This window comes from Scophthalmus maximus, chromosome 2, assembly GCF_022379125.1.
Source record: "Scophthalmus maximus strain ysfricsl-2021 chromosome 2, ASM2237912v1, whole genome shotgun sequence".
In the NCBI taxonomy this organism is placed as follows: Eukaryota; Metazoa; Chordata; class Actinopteri; order Pleuronectiformes; family Scophthalmidae; genus Scophthalmus; species Scophthalmus maximus.
In genome coordinates, this window is record NC_061516.1 from 5,628,560 (window position 1) to 5,644,984 (window position 16,425).

The following is a 16,425-nucleotide window of genomic DNA, read 5'->3' on the forward strand; positions in this document are numbered from 1 at the left end:
AGGTTTTGGGAAACGCGATTGACATTTTTCACCATTTTATGACATTTTGTGAACCAAACAACGTATCGATTGATAGGGGAAACGAACGAGAGATTAATCAATTATGAAAATGAGCGTTAGTTGCAGCCCTCGAGTCTACATTCATTCTTATTTTCATTTTCTAGATAAAAAAACAACTAAATGTCAAACCGGACGTGTAACATCCAACAGATTACCAGTACATGTACGACCTCCACTGAGGCTCAACAGACTCTATTGAAACCACATTCAACATTTTAATCTTCTCCTCATGTGGACGCTGGTATATGAACTAAAGGATTATATTGTAAAACATATTATAAAACGATTGATGTACATTAATAAGCACTAAAAAAAATACCCTTATATCTTATCATATTCTTTAATTTCTACATACTGGTTATTCATGTGTGGAGGTTGAAGTAAAATGTCATGAAGCACAATATCTTTGATTTCAAATGCACAATGGATATTTGTTTGGAATCTCATTAACGACTGACACTCTGTCCTCGCAGTATCTTTTTATTGAAGTATAAAACAGTAACTAACTGACATATTGTAAAACAAATTAAAAAAAGACGGATCTCACTAACGACTGCAGCAACGGCTCGTCTACAGAACGACGGGGGGGAATGTCGACGTGGCTCTGTTCGGCTGCAGCTATATGTTATAACTGACGTCCAGTTCCGTCTCGACAACTTCAAAATATTCATATTTCAACGCAGACCAACAGAAATCAGCTGGTTCAGTTGTTAGAAGTCCAGGGCTGAAGACTTACAAATGATATGCGGCCATCCATCGACAGCTTGGTGTAATCAGTGTGGGACAAATTCAATAGGTTTTAACTTCCTGTTACGTTGCGTCAGCTGACGGAGTTCGCAAAGTTAACGAAACGCTTGGCGCCGCGTGCGGAGCTTTTCATTTGACTGCCTGAAGGAGGAGAGATGGTGTAGTGACGCCGGCCCTCATCCCTCCCACGGCGGGCTTCGTCGTCCGTCCACGTCCGTCTCCACGTGGTACAGCATGTCGGCCAGCGTGTGCTCGATCACAGCTCCCCAGCCCATGTCGCTCATCTGAGGGGACGACCAAGAACATCAGCAACATCGACACAAGCACTTTTTTAGTTTGATCACTTTTGACACGTTGATGCCCGGCATCTGCACATCTCGGGTAAATGTTGGGCGCAGACCGACATATTTGCTTCTTGACGGTTCTTGTCGGTTACGACTCAACTACCCGCTGTGAACGGAAGTGTGCCGCAATCTTGCGCTCTTGATGCCCTTTACAGTCGACACAGCGGTGATCATAGTGATCCCTCCAACACACAGCCTCAGCCATCAATCATGATGAAATAAGAACTAGAGCTACAACAGTTAATCGATTAGTAATCAATAATTTAATTAATTTGCCAACTATTTTTATAATCGATTAATAGTTTAAGTCATAATTCTCTGATTTCAGCTTCTTCAATGTGAATATGTTCTGGTTTCTTTGGTCCTCTGTAACAGTGAATAACTTCGATGTGTGGACAAAACAAAACAGGTTTGGGAAACACTATCAACGTGTTAACAATTAACAATTTTATGAACCAAAAAACTAATTGAATCATTCAATCAAGTGAATATCATTCGGCTTCACCTTCTGCGACCTGTCATGTCGACTTTTTACACAATCTATGGTATGGACAGATAATTTCAAATACGCAGCTTAATTCCTCATGTGGGTTGTTTTCTGTTTGATTTGCTGTGTGGGCGTGGCCTGAGGTTTGTGAGGTCGTAGTGGGGGGAAAAGGAAGAGCAGCTCTCACCGGCTGGTACTTGACGTCCTTCGGCGGGTGTTTGAAATGTGGCCCGAAGTTGACTGAGACCTGCGGAGAGACGAGAGGTGAACTTTAACTGAGCAGACGACAGAGAGGGCAGGGAGGCCCCAATGTGGACGAGTGTACCGACCGTGCAGCCCTTGTAGAGCGAGATGGCGGGAAAGTAGAGGCCTTCAAAGAGGTTTTCAAAGGCAACTCCTTGGCTCACTCCGTTTTTATAGAAGATCATCTGAAAGACAGGAGCCCCCGGGTTAACGGCAGCCTACACCGACACGATTCCTGACTGCGGTTCATTTTGGAGAGGTGTTCTCACCCTGCTGGGGCTCATCGACTTGAGGCTCTTCTCTGCTTTGTCCACGTAGTCCTTCTCCTCGAAGTAAAGGTAGCTCTTGAACTTAATGAGCGCCTGAAAACAGAGCAGATGCAGACACCAGGTCAGAGAGACGAGCCGTGTGCAATCGGCAACGTGCTCTTCACCTGTCGGGCGTTACCTTGTCTTTGTAGGTATCCGGCAGAGCCTTGGACGTCTCCGTGCCGTCGGGCAGCTCTATGAAGAAGCCCAGGGTGTCTCCCTGCCCGTAGCTGGAGGAGTAGTGCTTCCCTAAGGACTGGTGGAAGCGCGTGCCCTTCTTGCTGCGCCACGAGTAGCTGAACTTGTCATAACCCAGAGGCGCCTGCAGGTTACCTGCCATATCAAAAACAGAAACAAATGCTTTAATATTTCAAACAGTACTCGAACGACACAACTTCACTCAGAGGGTGAAAAACCGTCTTTATCCTTCAGAAGAACTGAATAACAAGCATCTCAGACAGCGTCTACGTTCTGCTTTTACACCAAACATTATGATCAAAACAGATTTCTCTGTCCTCGAAACAAGAGTTAACGGGCAGGTTCACAATAGGGATGCACCGGAATGAAGATTGTAGGGGGAAACCCATCAAAATTTAACACTTGGCCAAAGGCCGAATAACTAAACATGTTTTTTTTTCACCGTTTTTCATTGCTTTTGCCAGTTTTTTCACCGTTGCATAAATCAAATAGCCTCAATGTGCATTATACTTTTTGTCTTGATTTTTTAGGGGGAAAAAATCAATTACAAAAAGTACAATTCATAAATATTTATATAACACTGAGCATTTTTTTTATTTGGGCAGACATCGTTTTCTTTTTGAAACAAAGTGTTTCAGTGTGGATGGAGCCTTTAATAAGAATATTCATGGTGCCTGCTCTCATGACAGAGTTCCTCAGCAGCTCTGTGGTTGATACAAATACAGTGAAATACACTGTGTTGTAGCTGTTGAATCTCTGATCACATCTACAGCTGAGAAAATTTAAACTTAATCCTACGGATTTCCACTCTCTGAGGTCCGCGTGAGAATAAATGACAAACTGACCGAGAGGTTGAGACCAGCCGAGCCTGGCTGCGGTCTCTGTCGGCATCTCCTCGACAGAAACCTCAAAGAACCAGGATCCCTTCCGTACGCCGTGTGAGGCTCGCACCATGGAGTAGCCCTTCTCCCCCGTCACCGTCAGTCGGTCGTCGGAGATCTTCAGCTGGGGCGCTGGGACACCAACAAACAGATCAACACGGACCCTGACACAGAAACAAGTGAACCTTGTCATGGACAGATGGAGTGTTTGACGTGTGAGCACCTCTGTCGTGTAAAGCCAGCAGCACCCTCTCATACAGACAGGCCCGGTACAGATCACCGGGTATGGGTTTGCCGGCCCAGCAGTCCAGCTCAAGCTTCTCGGGGTCCGGTGCGTGAGGGTCTGGTTCTGCCAGGATGTATCGGTACCCGTCTTTGTTGAAGGGGTGCTCCAGCGGGTAACCGTGAGGCGGCAGCCGCTGGGCCGAGAACAGAGGGTCACTGCGACGAGGGGAGAGAAGAAATACACAATTGTTTTGAATCTTCATTCATTTAGTCACAGTCCACCTGTGGGACACGTTGTCCTGTGTACATTTCACAAGACCGTCACAAATTCTGCGCTGTGTGAAATCTCCTGATTCTAAATGTGCAAAGAACTTAAGACCCGCATATCACTGAAATAGACGTTGTTCACCTTGTAGCAGGTCGTTCAGCTCTTCACCTTTTGGTCGTTTGTGAGTGAAGACGCTTGTCAAAGGGCTAAACAAAACATTTTCACCAGAAGATTCAACTGAACAAAATGAGGGTTTGTGCTAAGAATTTACAGGTTGATGGCTGCAAATCCCAGGAAAACTAAAAGTACCAGAACAGACTGATCCTGAGTAATGAGCGGGGAAACATGGAAAGAATGACGGGAGTAGCTCTGCCTCCAGTACAGTAGGTGGCGCTCTTCCTAGGCCTGTTAACCAGGGTTTACATGGCGCTTGAGAAACCGGTTGTCGCCTTAACCCGAACATAATCTGTTTTTTAAGTGTTTCAATACACCGATTTATTTGTGGCCACCACCACATTATCAACACTGACTGACACATATTGATGATCTGTTTTTGTTGATTCGTCGATTCAATCTCCCATCTATGCCTCTCAAACGATACACACATCTGTATAGAGTTTGGCTAGGAACAACAAAATTTGGATTTTTCGTGAACGGAAATATGATTTTCACTCTGTTCTGGTGTCTGTGAACAACAGTGACACCCTGGACTCGATATCTGACGTGTGTGTTGTGTGTGCTGACAGATCTCATTACCTGCGGGCTCTCTTCGTCGCCCCTGCAGCTGCGCCCTCCTGTTGCTGCTGCTGCTTACGCTTGGCTCCTCTTCCTTTTCCTGGACCAGGGGCCAAAGCACCTTCAAGAACACATCACACATTACACTGCTGAACAGACACTCACTCACTCTCTCTCTCTCTCTCTCTCTCTCTCTCTCTCTCTCTCTCTCTCTCTCTCTCTCTCTCTCTCTCTCTCTCTCTCTCTCTCTCTCTCTCTCTCTCTCTCTCTCTCTCTCTCTCTCTCTCTCTCTCTCTCTCTCTCTCTCTCTCTCTCTCTCTCTCTCACACACACACACACACACACACACACACACACACACACACACACACACACACACACACACACACACACACACACACACACACACACACACACACACACACACACACACACACACACACACACACACACACACACACACAGAAAGCGGGTTATAGGTGTTCGGTACACAGGGAGATAGCAGGCACGAAAAGGCAAGAAATTAGTTCGCATGGCGTCTTCTTCCGAACACCATCAGCCTCTTATGACCCCTCCTCAACACCAAAGTGCTGTACTGTTCGGGGGTAAAACCAGGTGCTGCGGTTTACTTCCTCTTCCGTCCAGGAGTTACACTGGTCATATGTAGAATTAAATGGGGTGTATAAACGACGAGGGAATGGTCTCAAAACGATTCCAGTTCAGCTCCTTCTGGCAAGAGATTATCAATCGGTACCCAGCCAGTTACAAAGACCTCTTAACAAAGTACTGGCTAAAGAACCAAAACAACTTTTACATTTATTTCATTTGGACATATAGATATTGTTAAGAAAAGGAGATGGAAAACAAAGTAGATATATATCCGGTGAGAAAACTCCCATGGAGGATGACTAACTTAAACACATTTCTGCACATAAAGTGATTCTCAGGAGTTATTTTAGATCAGAAATATTTATACTGGGTTTAAAACCTCATTTTGGACCCTACATCTCTCTGGGATTCAATTTGAATGGAATTGTGTATATTTGACACAGAACGCACGGATGGAAAAGGAACGAACATGAGGCTAATTAGCATTGGATGAAAGCCAACGGCAAAAATCAAAAATGGCACTCTGCTCGCACGGGTATGTTGAACAGAGTGTCATTTCAGAGAGGGGATTCAGGGCCCATTAGCAGCAAGCTGGAAGAGACGAGGAAGATGTGTTCACCGATCAAAGGGAGGGGAGGGGGACCAAACAGACGCAGAGAGCAGACAGGGAGGTTACAACTGGACATGGATGAAGTTGCCCACAAGATGCTTGTTGAGGATCAGTTTGGCTCAATTGTGGTTTGAGTTGAAGGTAGGAGGGAGGAGGGAGGAGGGGCTGAAGTCTGATTGGAACCTCAGGGCCAACTTCCATCCAGAGGGTTACAAGACACAGAAAAACACACCGAGCACTTCCAGGTGTCAAAATACCACATAGTCACCTGAGAAAGTGGATCCACCTGGAACACAATGCACAGAGTCACCGGGGTCATCACACGTGACGAACTCTCGGATTTCATCCGTACGGACACACTTCAGCTTCATATCAGAAACAACCTCCGTCCATGACGGTGCACAATCACACGACCGTTCACGCGCAGAGTGTTTACGACGCCACGGCCGTTTGCTTGGTTTACAGAAAATCATGCAAACAAGGACAGTGAAAAGTGAGAGCGGGGGACCGATGACGAGGTGGAACTGTTTCTGACAGGAAGTGTTAGCTACGCTTAGGGCTGGGCGATATATAAAGTTTTTAAAATATATCGATATATTTTCAAACGGGATCTAGGATAAGATAATATCGTGTATATAGATTTATGTGGCGTTAAAATGACGCTTTGAGTTTCTTTCGTGAGTTTGAGTTTTCCACCAGTTAGCCTATTCCACCTTTCCCGGTCTGTCCTTCACACAACTTTGCCTTGCCCCGCCTCTCTTCCTCTCTGACCGCCGCTCCTGAATTATTATTATTTATTTATTTATTCTAACGAGAGGAGATTGGGCTGCATTTTATCTAGGGGTGGGAACAGAAACCCGGTATTAGACGGGCACCAGGGCTAAATTCCGAAAGACTGTTGTATCAACATACTCTGACATTATCGGTGCTGCTAATGGTGTTGAAGAAATTCATTCATTGTGTAATAATAGCAGTTATTTGTTCAAAATACTTCTGTTCAGTGTTCAACAATGTACTGGGTACAGTACGAGAAAGGAAACATTTGTCCATTCCATTCTATTCTCATTTTGTTTCATTTTTTCGACTAAAAAGGAAACAAGAACCAATGAGAGAACTGGTAAAGTACCACCTGCTACAACTCCATCCTAGGGGAAACAGTGCTGTGTATTCTGTTATGCAAGAAAGGAGCATATTTCATTTAAGGAACATTTTTATTGAATATTATTTATTGTTATTTAACAAGCCAGTAGTTTATTTTGGTCTCAATTTCATGTAGATGTTGATATTGTGCCGCTGGTTTTTTAAAGTGCCTGTGTGACATTTGGCACATGTCCATTTGACTTGGAACTGACTTTTGAGACATGATTTTTGCTCCATATCGCCCAGCCCCAGCTAGAATCTGCATTCACAGTCGGTAGTTGAGTCGTGACTGATACTGAAAAACCAATCAGGAAGCAAATGCAGGTGACTGCGTCAGCATTTACAAATGTCTCAGCTTCTGCCCGTCCAGACTTCGGTTTATACTAACTGGGGCAGCTGCACTTCCACGGTTCCCTGTCTCCGGTCCAAAACTCCGGAGTAGTGTAAACACAGAAAGCGATGGTAAAGCGTGGTCATGTGGATGAAGCCTTCCCCTCAGGTTGAGGACTCTATTCTGTCATTGTTCATGCGAGGGTGCTTCCACACCTGACCTGTTTCCTTCAGTTCTATCAAACTATCTAACCTATCGCCTGTTTGGAGGATTTCTGGCTCTGGTAAAGACTGAACAACCAGACTGAGATGTTTCCAAAACTCACGTAGCAGCAATGTTTTCATATTCATTCCAGAAGGAGTTGATTTGACAGATTTGTTTTTTGTCCCATTTCTATTTGTCAGTATTCATGTCATCCACTTGCAGTCTTGACTTATGCTATTCATAATCATTTAATTCTCCATGAACCCTCTGTAAAGATTCTCTAATAATGTACCAGAGTACAGGTGTGGGAGCGCTCCTGACACTGTTCTTCCTCTTTGTTGAAACAGATTGTGAGACAAGTAGACATTTTTATTTCTACCTAGTTTAGAGTTTTGTTGTGTCAATTTCTTACCGTTGAGCCCACCGGCTGTGGGAGCAGCAGTGGCCTGTTTCTGTGTGTCATACGAGGGTCCAATGGTTCCCAGGTCCTACAAAAGAAAAACAACATTTGAAGTTATATATTAGACATGTATACAAATATCATTTGGTTTCTACAGCCCCAGCTCCCAATGTTGTGCTATATATATATATATATATATACACACACACACACACACACACACATGTATATATATATAACAGCTTGGTGGTAAATACCTGGTCCAACAAGCCAAATTTGGGGTATTCCTCCTCTGGGTCTTTGCTGCCGGGGTCAGGGTGTTCCTTCACGAGAAAGACATCTCGCTCTTTACTCTGGAAAATAAAGCATACACAAGTACTAAGTAGAGCCCGACCGATATATCGGCCGATATAAGCATTTCGCAGAAATATCGGTAATGGTATTTATGTTTGCCAATATAAAAACTTTCTTTAAGTTTATATTTTACATAGAAAAATATGAGTTTAATGTCCTAATTCAAGCTCTGTGTATAATTTGTTGTATTTCTGTTTTCTTTAATTTATAGTTATTTATCATAAAGTTTATGGTTAAACTGTAAAATAACAAGACGCTTCTACATTTTAGTCACAAGGGTTTGATAACTTTAAGGTAGGGATCAATGCAATTTAAAAAAACAATACATATATCGGCCGATATATCAATATCGGAATATTTTGACTCCGTAATGTCAGCATTGGCCCCAAATATCTAGTGTCGGTCGGGCTCTTATACTAAGTAGCATAGCAGTATTAATGTCATGTTTTGGATTTATCTGCAGATGTCCTCTGACCCTCATCCAACCACAAAAATTTGCCCAAAGTTGGGAAGTGCAACGCCCCAAAGAGAGGCCACAACATTTCTCCTCCCTTACTTCTGTTCGTCTGAATTCTCTGAGAGCTACAGTTTACACCACAACATTACCATTGTCTTCACTATGTTGTTGGGCCAGGTGAGCTTCCCCGGCCTCTGACGAGTGGTCATGCACTCCCAGTACTTGTCAATGAATGGTATGATATCCTGCAACAAAGAATTAAAAGAAACACAAAAAAATATTTCCATTAATGAAAAGTATTCATGCAGTAAACAACAACACATGTTAAAAAAACATGTTTACACCTGTACAGTTCCACCTACTGTCTCTCCCTCTCTTTCAGGAAGGACAAATCAGACTATTGGCAATTTGCAATCTGAGGAGAGATCTGTGTCTGTGTCGGTCAGAGCCTGTCCTGTGCAGAGGGCGGGTCAAGCTCTCACCGCCTGTCACTCAAGCAGACCTGCAGCATGGCTTTATTTACAAACCTGGCATCTCCTTGTGACATTATCTGAAAATCGGGGGCTGTAAGTAATAATTATTTTCACTATTAATTAATATGCCTTTTTTTTAAAGAAAATAATTTGATCAATAAAATTGTGTAATATCTATCACACTTCACCTCAGGTAGAATATTGAAATGTCTTGTTTTATCCAGCCAACAGTCGAAACCCAAAGATACGCAGTTAATCGTCCAACAAGACTAGTACCACTGGAGTTTAATGAGTTTTCTTTAAATAACACTTCAACACAACAACCCACAAGTCATTTACAGAGACCCTCCCCTAGAGTCAGCTGAGAAGAAAGAATAAGCCAAGAATAAAATCTCACAGAGTCAAGTCACCATAACATTATATCAGCACAGTTATGAAATGCATCGCGCCCACCTTGTCTTTGGAGAACATGGTCTTTGGGTGCTCGTCTTGTGATCTGGATCTCCACGTGAGATTTGCCAAGGCCGTGAGACACATCTCCTTCAGGTCTGAACACAAAGAGCAACATCGGTTCGTGAATGACTGAAAAAACTTTAGGTTGTCGATTGTAGGTTGCAACACACAGAACACCTACTTGCTTGTTTCCTGAGGAAGTACGTGTTACCGCTGTGATGGCACACGTTGCAGTGAAACACATAGTTGGTCATAAAGGGAAGACAGGTCCTGTAGAGGAGGAGGAGGAGGAGATGACATCATGAACACTGTCATTGTAAAAATACACAGCTGCAGTAATTCCAGTGACCATTGACTTAATAACAGATTCACTATACATACGCAGTGTCAATGCCAAACGTGTCTGCAGTGAACCACTTCATGCACAAGGCACACTGCAGCTCCACCTCCCCCAGCTGCCTCCCGCTCTCCTCGTCTCCCGATCCGGTCAGAGCATCGGCGGCTTCCGAGCCGTCGCCGGCCGCCTCCTGCAACAAACACCCCGCTTGTTCAGGATTCTTACACTTCTGACTTGGAGGGCAGGTATCGACTACTTTGCAGTCAATGAACAAGTCGTGTCAGACGCTGATGTGGCAAAGAAAATGCACAAAGTAAAAACACATCTTCACAATGATTGCAATAATGTCAAATGATGTTACCATTCCCTCTTTGCCATTTGAAGATTCAGTATCCATGCTGACGGGTAGTTCTCCAAATGCAGCGTCCCTGAAAGTCAGCAGCAAGACTCATCAGCTATTTACAGATGCACATCATTTCATCAAGTAGTTCTGTAGAACCAGGCCCGGCCCTAAGCGGCTGCTTAGGGCCCCCTATAGGCACGATACAGCCATACTCGGTCATACAGTTGATGGAAAAGGCAGTATGAAGTTAAAGATAGAGGCAATGTCACAAAAAAGGGCAAATCAAATTCTTCTCAGGGCCGGCTCTGTGTATGATGTAAGTTTTGTGTTTGTCAGAGAGGACAACAGACACGATCAATGATAAAGACAGGTGCTCCGCAGTTTCTCCAGTTGTTGTGCTAATATACAATATAGAGCTGCAGATGATCGATTAATCGCCAAATATTTTGATATTCGAATCAATCGGTTCGAGTAGTTTTTATGGAGAAAAGGTATAAATTCTCTCATTTCAGCTTCTTCAATGTGAATATGTTCTGGTTTCTTCGCTCCTCTGTGACAGTGAACTCAATATCTTTGGTGTGTGGACAAAACAACACAAAATTTTGGGGTTTTGGGAAACAACATCGACATTTTATGGACCAAACAACTGACAGATTAATCGATTATGAAAAGAATCGTTAGCTGCGGCCCTTACACATTTATAATATGTCACCGGATTGAAGGAGTTGGTTTTTCTTTGCCCATTTTGAACAAGACGAAAAGTCAAACCTTAACGCAGCGTACGTCTGACGTCACCGCGCGTTGGCCAAAACTGACATGATTCAAATGGAACCTGTCGTGAGGGGGTTTGTGTGCTTATCGGAGGGGCGTCGTCAACGCGGGCAAAGCCTTCAACCGTTTACGTCTGCCGACAGACACGACGCTGGCGTGTCCGGTTCATTGTCTGCGGACAAGAGCTGAAGAACTGTCCTTTGACGTTGAACGGTTCAGTCGGCGACTCTGTGCATCGCTAAGGTTAGCATGCTAGCCCGTGTGCCTTTAGCCTCTCGTACAGCCAATGAACAGCGGCGTCCAGGCAGTTTATGGTTTTGACAAAATAACCAGAGTCTTGTTATACACATTTGTGACGGCAAAGCACTGCTGCGTGGACGAGACGTACCCCTCTCCGCTCTCCGGTTCGGTGGCAGCAGCGTTACCCGCCTCTCCCTCGGACGCCATGTTTCAAATCAATGAAAACAAAAAACAAAAAGACACGCGAGAGAGACAGGAAGCGGCGGAGACAAGAGCTTCCGGTCGCGGTTCCGCTCAGCAGCGACACCGCAGGTTCACACTTGAACTGCAATTTTGCTTTTTTATTTTTTATCAGATTGGCCAAATAATTATATTTGCGTGTACAAGGAAATTTGACCACAGTTTTTAATGGCCTTGAATGTACGTACACAAAAAACAAAATCAAATGACTAGTATGTACAAGCCAGTTGGCGTTAAATAAAATAACACACATACACACACTAACACACACTCTGTCCACATTTCTCCGCATGCTTTACTAGAAAAGTAACTAAACATAGATAATGTTAAAGACTAATCTACAGATCCAGTATGTTCATCATTGGCTTTTGGATGTGCAAAGTTGTCCTTTACTTTTACCTTTTCCATTCGCCGTCTACAGAGTCAAAGGGCAATACACACTGTGAAAACCTTTGTGACGACGTGAGACCACCCCGCGCAACTTTCCTAAAGTCAAATGTTATTCAGACGTTTGTGGGGGCCACTCCGGAACTGGTAAAGATGAGTTGAACACAAAGGCAAAGTGTGCCAGAGGACGTCAGACAAAAGAGCACGGGGAATGCTAAGAACACCCCTGGGTGCTGCAATAAATGCCTTCGAGTCATTGTTGGGGAGATAATAGCTGTGTTTTCTCCTCCCCTTTCCTCTTGCAATGGAGACACATCTGTGATGTTGGGATGGTGTGTGTGTGTGTGTGTGTGCGTGTGTGTGTGCGTGGGTGTGTGTGTGTGTGTGAGATGCAGTTATGAATAGGTGAAGGATTGGGAAACAAAGATTCTGACTTAATGAAACTTTAACTTTTTCTTCACATTTTGCTGATGATAATACAAAAACTTGATTTGTTCTATATGAAGGTTATGATTTTTTTTACATATTGGGTTGTTACCTCTGGAGCTGCAGAACAGTGTGTTCCTGTGTATTCATGAAACTAAGTAATCTTTGAAGATGTTTATTATACCATGATAATTATACCATCTTAGGTAAGCCAATTTCCGACATTAAATATGTGATTTATTTATCTTTAAAAGTCATAACTTTTGAATCATTTAAGTCTCCATTACTTGAACATGTCTTTTGACCTCTCATGACCTCATGTCCATGTGCGGCCATGTGTAAAGTTTGTTTTGGCGGACATGGACAGTGAGTCCCATTTTGATCTGTATTGTACAAACTACTATAAGAGTAGGTCAACACCTGAAATATTTTGGTTTTGCAAATTATTGATAAACATGACTTATTTTGGCTACTTTAGAGTAGCTCACGTTAGAGAAAGAGGGCAAGACTGAGAGTTAGATGGACATGAGTTAATAGTTAGTGTAAAGTGCCTTGAGACGATGTATGTTGGGATTTGATCGCAGCCGCTGATGAAATACTTCAAGATTTAGAGAGATGATGACAGGCCAGCTCAGTCAGAGGAAAACCAATGAGCAGCCATGATTGGTCAGCTCAGGAGAAGGCCACACAACCCGTGAACGCCTGGAGAAACAGAAAAAGAGAAAGAAAAGCCGGACCGGGGAGAAAAACTAGCTCTTTGCCCCTGCCTGGCATGTAGCAACACACAAAACCGATATGAAGCGTATGAAATATGATGCACTGTTGGAGATAAACTAGAGTGAAGGTCTGTAAAGAATATCCACCTCATCTAACTACGAAATGAAAACGCTGCTTAGATGTCAATGCACAGATAGATAGACAGATAGACAGACAGATAGATAGAAAGTTGGATGGATGGATAGATAGATAGATAGATAGATATAAGGAATGTAAAGAATATTCATGATATTAGTGCTAGTATGTACAATTAGTTACCAGCAATGTCCATATGAACATGGGAACAGGAACAGGCAGTTGTTTGTTGAAGTGCATGACAGGAGGCTGCGGAGCATGTTCACACATTCTTCCTTCCTCTCTAGTATTCCCCGTCTCACTTTCCCCCTCCATTCCAACTTATCCCTCCTCATCATCATCATCTTCATGTCATTCCCCCCCCGCTGCTGAACAAAGCCCAGGGTCAGAGAGGGTCAAGCCTACTGGTGACATCTGCTAATTGTCCTGATGGGCCGGCCTCTCTTGCCGTTTCAATGCCCGTTTCTCCGTAGGTGTCTGGGGCTGGGAGCACATGGGCAGCTGCCACCTTTATGACTTTCCTCCATATAGGATCATTTACCCCCCAACTCCACCCCCTGTGGAGCCCCCCCGCGCTTTCTGAGGAATGGTGATTGTGTGTAATAGGAAACTGCATCCAATAATGTGGATTTAAAGACGGGACTTTTATCTTTATTATAGGGTTAATGAAGCCACTGGAGGCAGAGCGTCGACTGTTTAAAGATTAAACTGGGATTTTATCTGATGATATGATGTGTGACTTTTACAAGTTCGGCCTGGACTTCTCGAGGTATATGATCTTATTCCAGTGTCATAACATGTTTTTGCAGCCGTTTATTGAAGCCATATTACTGAAAAATGTTTTTTGTTTGTTTGTTTTGTTGTTGTTTTTCTGAACACCTGCATAAAATCTGCCCAGTCAAATAAACACTAAATTCATAGATTTTCTTAGTTTTACTGATGATATAACAGAACAAAATTCAATATTGAATGTTGTTCTCTGGATAAGAGCTCAAACTAAATGTCCAAGAACGCGTGGAGGCGCCATGATGCTTAATAATTGATTGTTCAAAATGTAAAGAACATGAGAGCCACAGTGGTCGAATCCGAAACTATTCACGTATTAATTATCTTCAACAGAAACAGGCAGAAAATCCTGATGGCGAAAACAGTGCCAATGAAAAAAGTTTTGTTTTGTAAATGACTTAAAATTGATTAAAAACGAATTTCCATCAATAAGAGATTCAAGGCTAAGTGTTTCAGCAATGCGTAAATTAAACAGTCCGGTGGAGGCTTATGCGTAAAATCATTACCACTGATGAATCCGATTTATGTCCCATCTCCACCAGCTTAAAGTGCATACCGCAGAGATCAGATGGTCAATAGCTCTCATAAAGTTGTCAGTGGGCTTCTCATTAAACATAAACGCTTTGTGGGGACAGTGCACTCAGCGGGACAAATGGAGACTGTGCCAAACGGGACGCAAAGAAGTAAAAGGCACCAACTTTCCCCTTTGATGAGTCCATCAATTAGCATCACAAGCAGCGTTCACGTGTCCTACCAGCGTAAAATCTCACATTTGCAAATAATGACAAGCCAGACCACAATGAGGAACACGGAGGGGCACATTTTAACCAGATGCCCAGCAATAAATAACAGACCTGCCGCCCCCCTTCTCTCTCTCCAGCTGAGAGCGGACATTTACATTTCGAAGTGCCGGCACGGGGGTCCAAGAGGGGCCGGAGCGTGTCTTGCATGAAAGACAGGGGCCACAATAATTGTTAATACAGGGCGCGTTGCTTTATTTTGGGGCCACGTTCTGAAGGAAATGTAAATGTGCAGGCGATCGGGCGGCGTGTGCGCAGGCTGCAGACTCCGGGCTATATAAACCCCCGAGGGGAGGCGCACGGGCACCGACACCACGTCCTCACCGGTCCACAGCTGAAATGCAGCCAGACGCAGCCAAATTACCGCTGGCGCACAGAACACCGTTTTCCGTGGAGGATATTTTGGACCCCACAAAATTTACCAGGAAACTATTCCGTTCTGATGACGCTGCAGCTAAAGGTGAGAATTGGTCCTGTGTGTGGATGTAAAATCTGGACAGAGTCGTTTCCTTTTTTTTTTCCAATTCATAAATTCCCTTTTCTTAACGGATTGTTTCATTTCAGGAGAGTCTATGAAACGAGATGAACCCAGAGAGAAGCTGCGGCCCCCGGCAGGCGAAGGCTGCGGGCCGGAGGAGTCTGACGGGTCAAAGGCCAAAAGGAACCGACGCGTCCGCACCGCCTTCTCCCTGGAGCAGCTGCACCTCCTGGAGCGCAGCTTCCACCGGTGCCACTACCTGTCCGTGCTGGAGCGACACACCGTCGCCGCGGCCCTCCGCCTCTCCGAGACGCAGGTCAAGATCTGGTTTCAGAACAGACGCACCAAGTGGAAGAAGGAGCGGCCGCGGGGGAGTGAGCCGGAGGATGCGCGCGCCTTCGCGTCGCCCTTCGCCGCGCACGCCGCCGTCTGCGCCTGTCCGAGCTGCGGGCCGCTCCACTGCCGGCAGCGCGCGCTGCTCCAGCTTCCTGTGCCGCTGCCGCTGCCGCTGCGGTCCCACCGCCTCTACTACATGTAGCTCCATGATGCGTAAATCTGTGCCGAGGGACTGAGCACGACGGACCGACACGGAGCAGCTCCAAACAAAGTGGCACTATTAGGAGAGCTGAATAAGAAATGTTAAATATTTTGTACTGTAATTATACTATAAGTTATTTTGATAAACACGTTTATATTTAAGTTGGTCTCACTGGTTCCTTGTTTCATGCAATAACTTAAGATAAAATGCTGGAGGAAACACAATACATTTTAGTTTTGTATAGTGAAACTCCAAATTCCCAGTATTTCCCCCTAGCCAATGTTCAGATTCTTTGTAATGACAGCACTGTGCTCAAAGATGAATTGTGATTTAAAACTATATGACCCTGGTCAGTGTTTTTTCACTTCAATACTGGAAGCAATAGTGTACACAGGACACACAGAATGACAGCTTGGGCGACTCAAAGTGGCAAAAAAAGATCTGAGGTCAGCACACCACACTGGGAAGGCAGCTACTGGAAAACAAAGTGTGGATACAGAAGGTTTGAAAAAGGGGGGAAAAAGCCCAAGTGTTCCAAATGAAAATTCCAACTCACTTGCATTTGTAGATCCAATGTTGCACCCTGTCACATTTGAGTGACAGGCTGCAACATTGATCTTACAATTCATTCTGTATTAACGCATTTATCATGGAGTCAATCCATCATTTTCTATTTGTATAGCGCCAAATCATATGAGGT

The 16,425-nt window shown here is 44.2% G+C and overlaps 2 protein-coding genes across 3 annotated transcripts; one reads left to right on the forward strand and one right to left on the reverse strand.

Moving 5' to 3' along the window:
* Positions 1-524: 524 nt before the first annotated feature.
* ash2l (ash2 like, histone lysine methyltransferase complex subunit) lies at positions 525-11,484 on the reverse strand. 2 transcript variants are annotated; one of them, XM_035625285.2, is made up of 17 exons: positions 11,367-11,484; positions 10,226-10,292; positions 9,909-10,054; positions 9,709-9,797; positions 9,528-9,622; positions 8,751-8,846; positions 8,048-8,143; positions 7,803-7,878; positions 5,984-6,001; positions 4,518-4,617; positions 3,492-3,709; positions 3,233-3,400; positions 2,329-2,522; positions 2,151-2,243; positions 1,968-2,066; positions 1,826-1,885; positions 525-1,091 (listed from the first exon to the last, which is right to left on the reverse strand). In XM_035625285.2, exons 1-17 carry the CDS (start codon positions 11,423-11,425, stop codon positions 984-986), a joined length of 1,782 nt encoding a protein of 593 aa, XP_035481178.1. In that variant the 5' UTR covers positions 11,426-11,484; the 3' UTR covers positions 525-983. The 2 variants fall into 2 exon arrangements, with proteins under 2 accessions (XP_035481178.1, XP_035481179.1); XM_035625286.2 differs by lacking the exon at positions 5,984-6,001.
* Positions 11,485-14,951: 3,467 nt separating this feature from the next.
* On the forward strand, positions 14,952-15,872 carry pnx (posterior neuron-specific homeobox). The gene is made up of 2 exons (XM_035625346.2): positions 14,952-15,169; positions 15,274-15,872. Exons 1-2 carry the CDS (start codon positions 15,049-15,051, stop codon positions 15,723-15,725), a joined length of 573 nt encoding a protein of 190 aa, XP_035481239.1. The 5' UTR covers positions 14,952-15,048; the 3' UTR covers positions 15,726-15,872.
* The last annotated feature ends 553 nt before the right edge of the window (positions 15,873-16,425 follow it).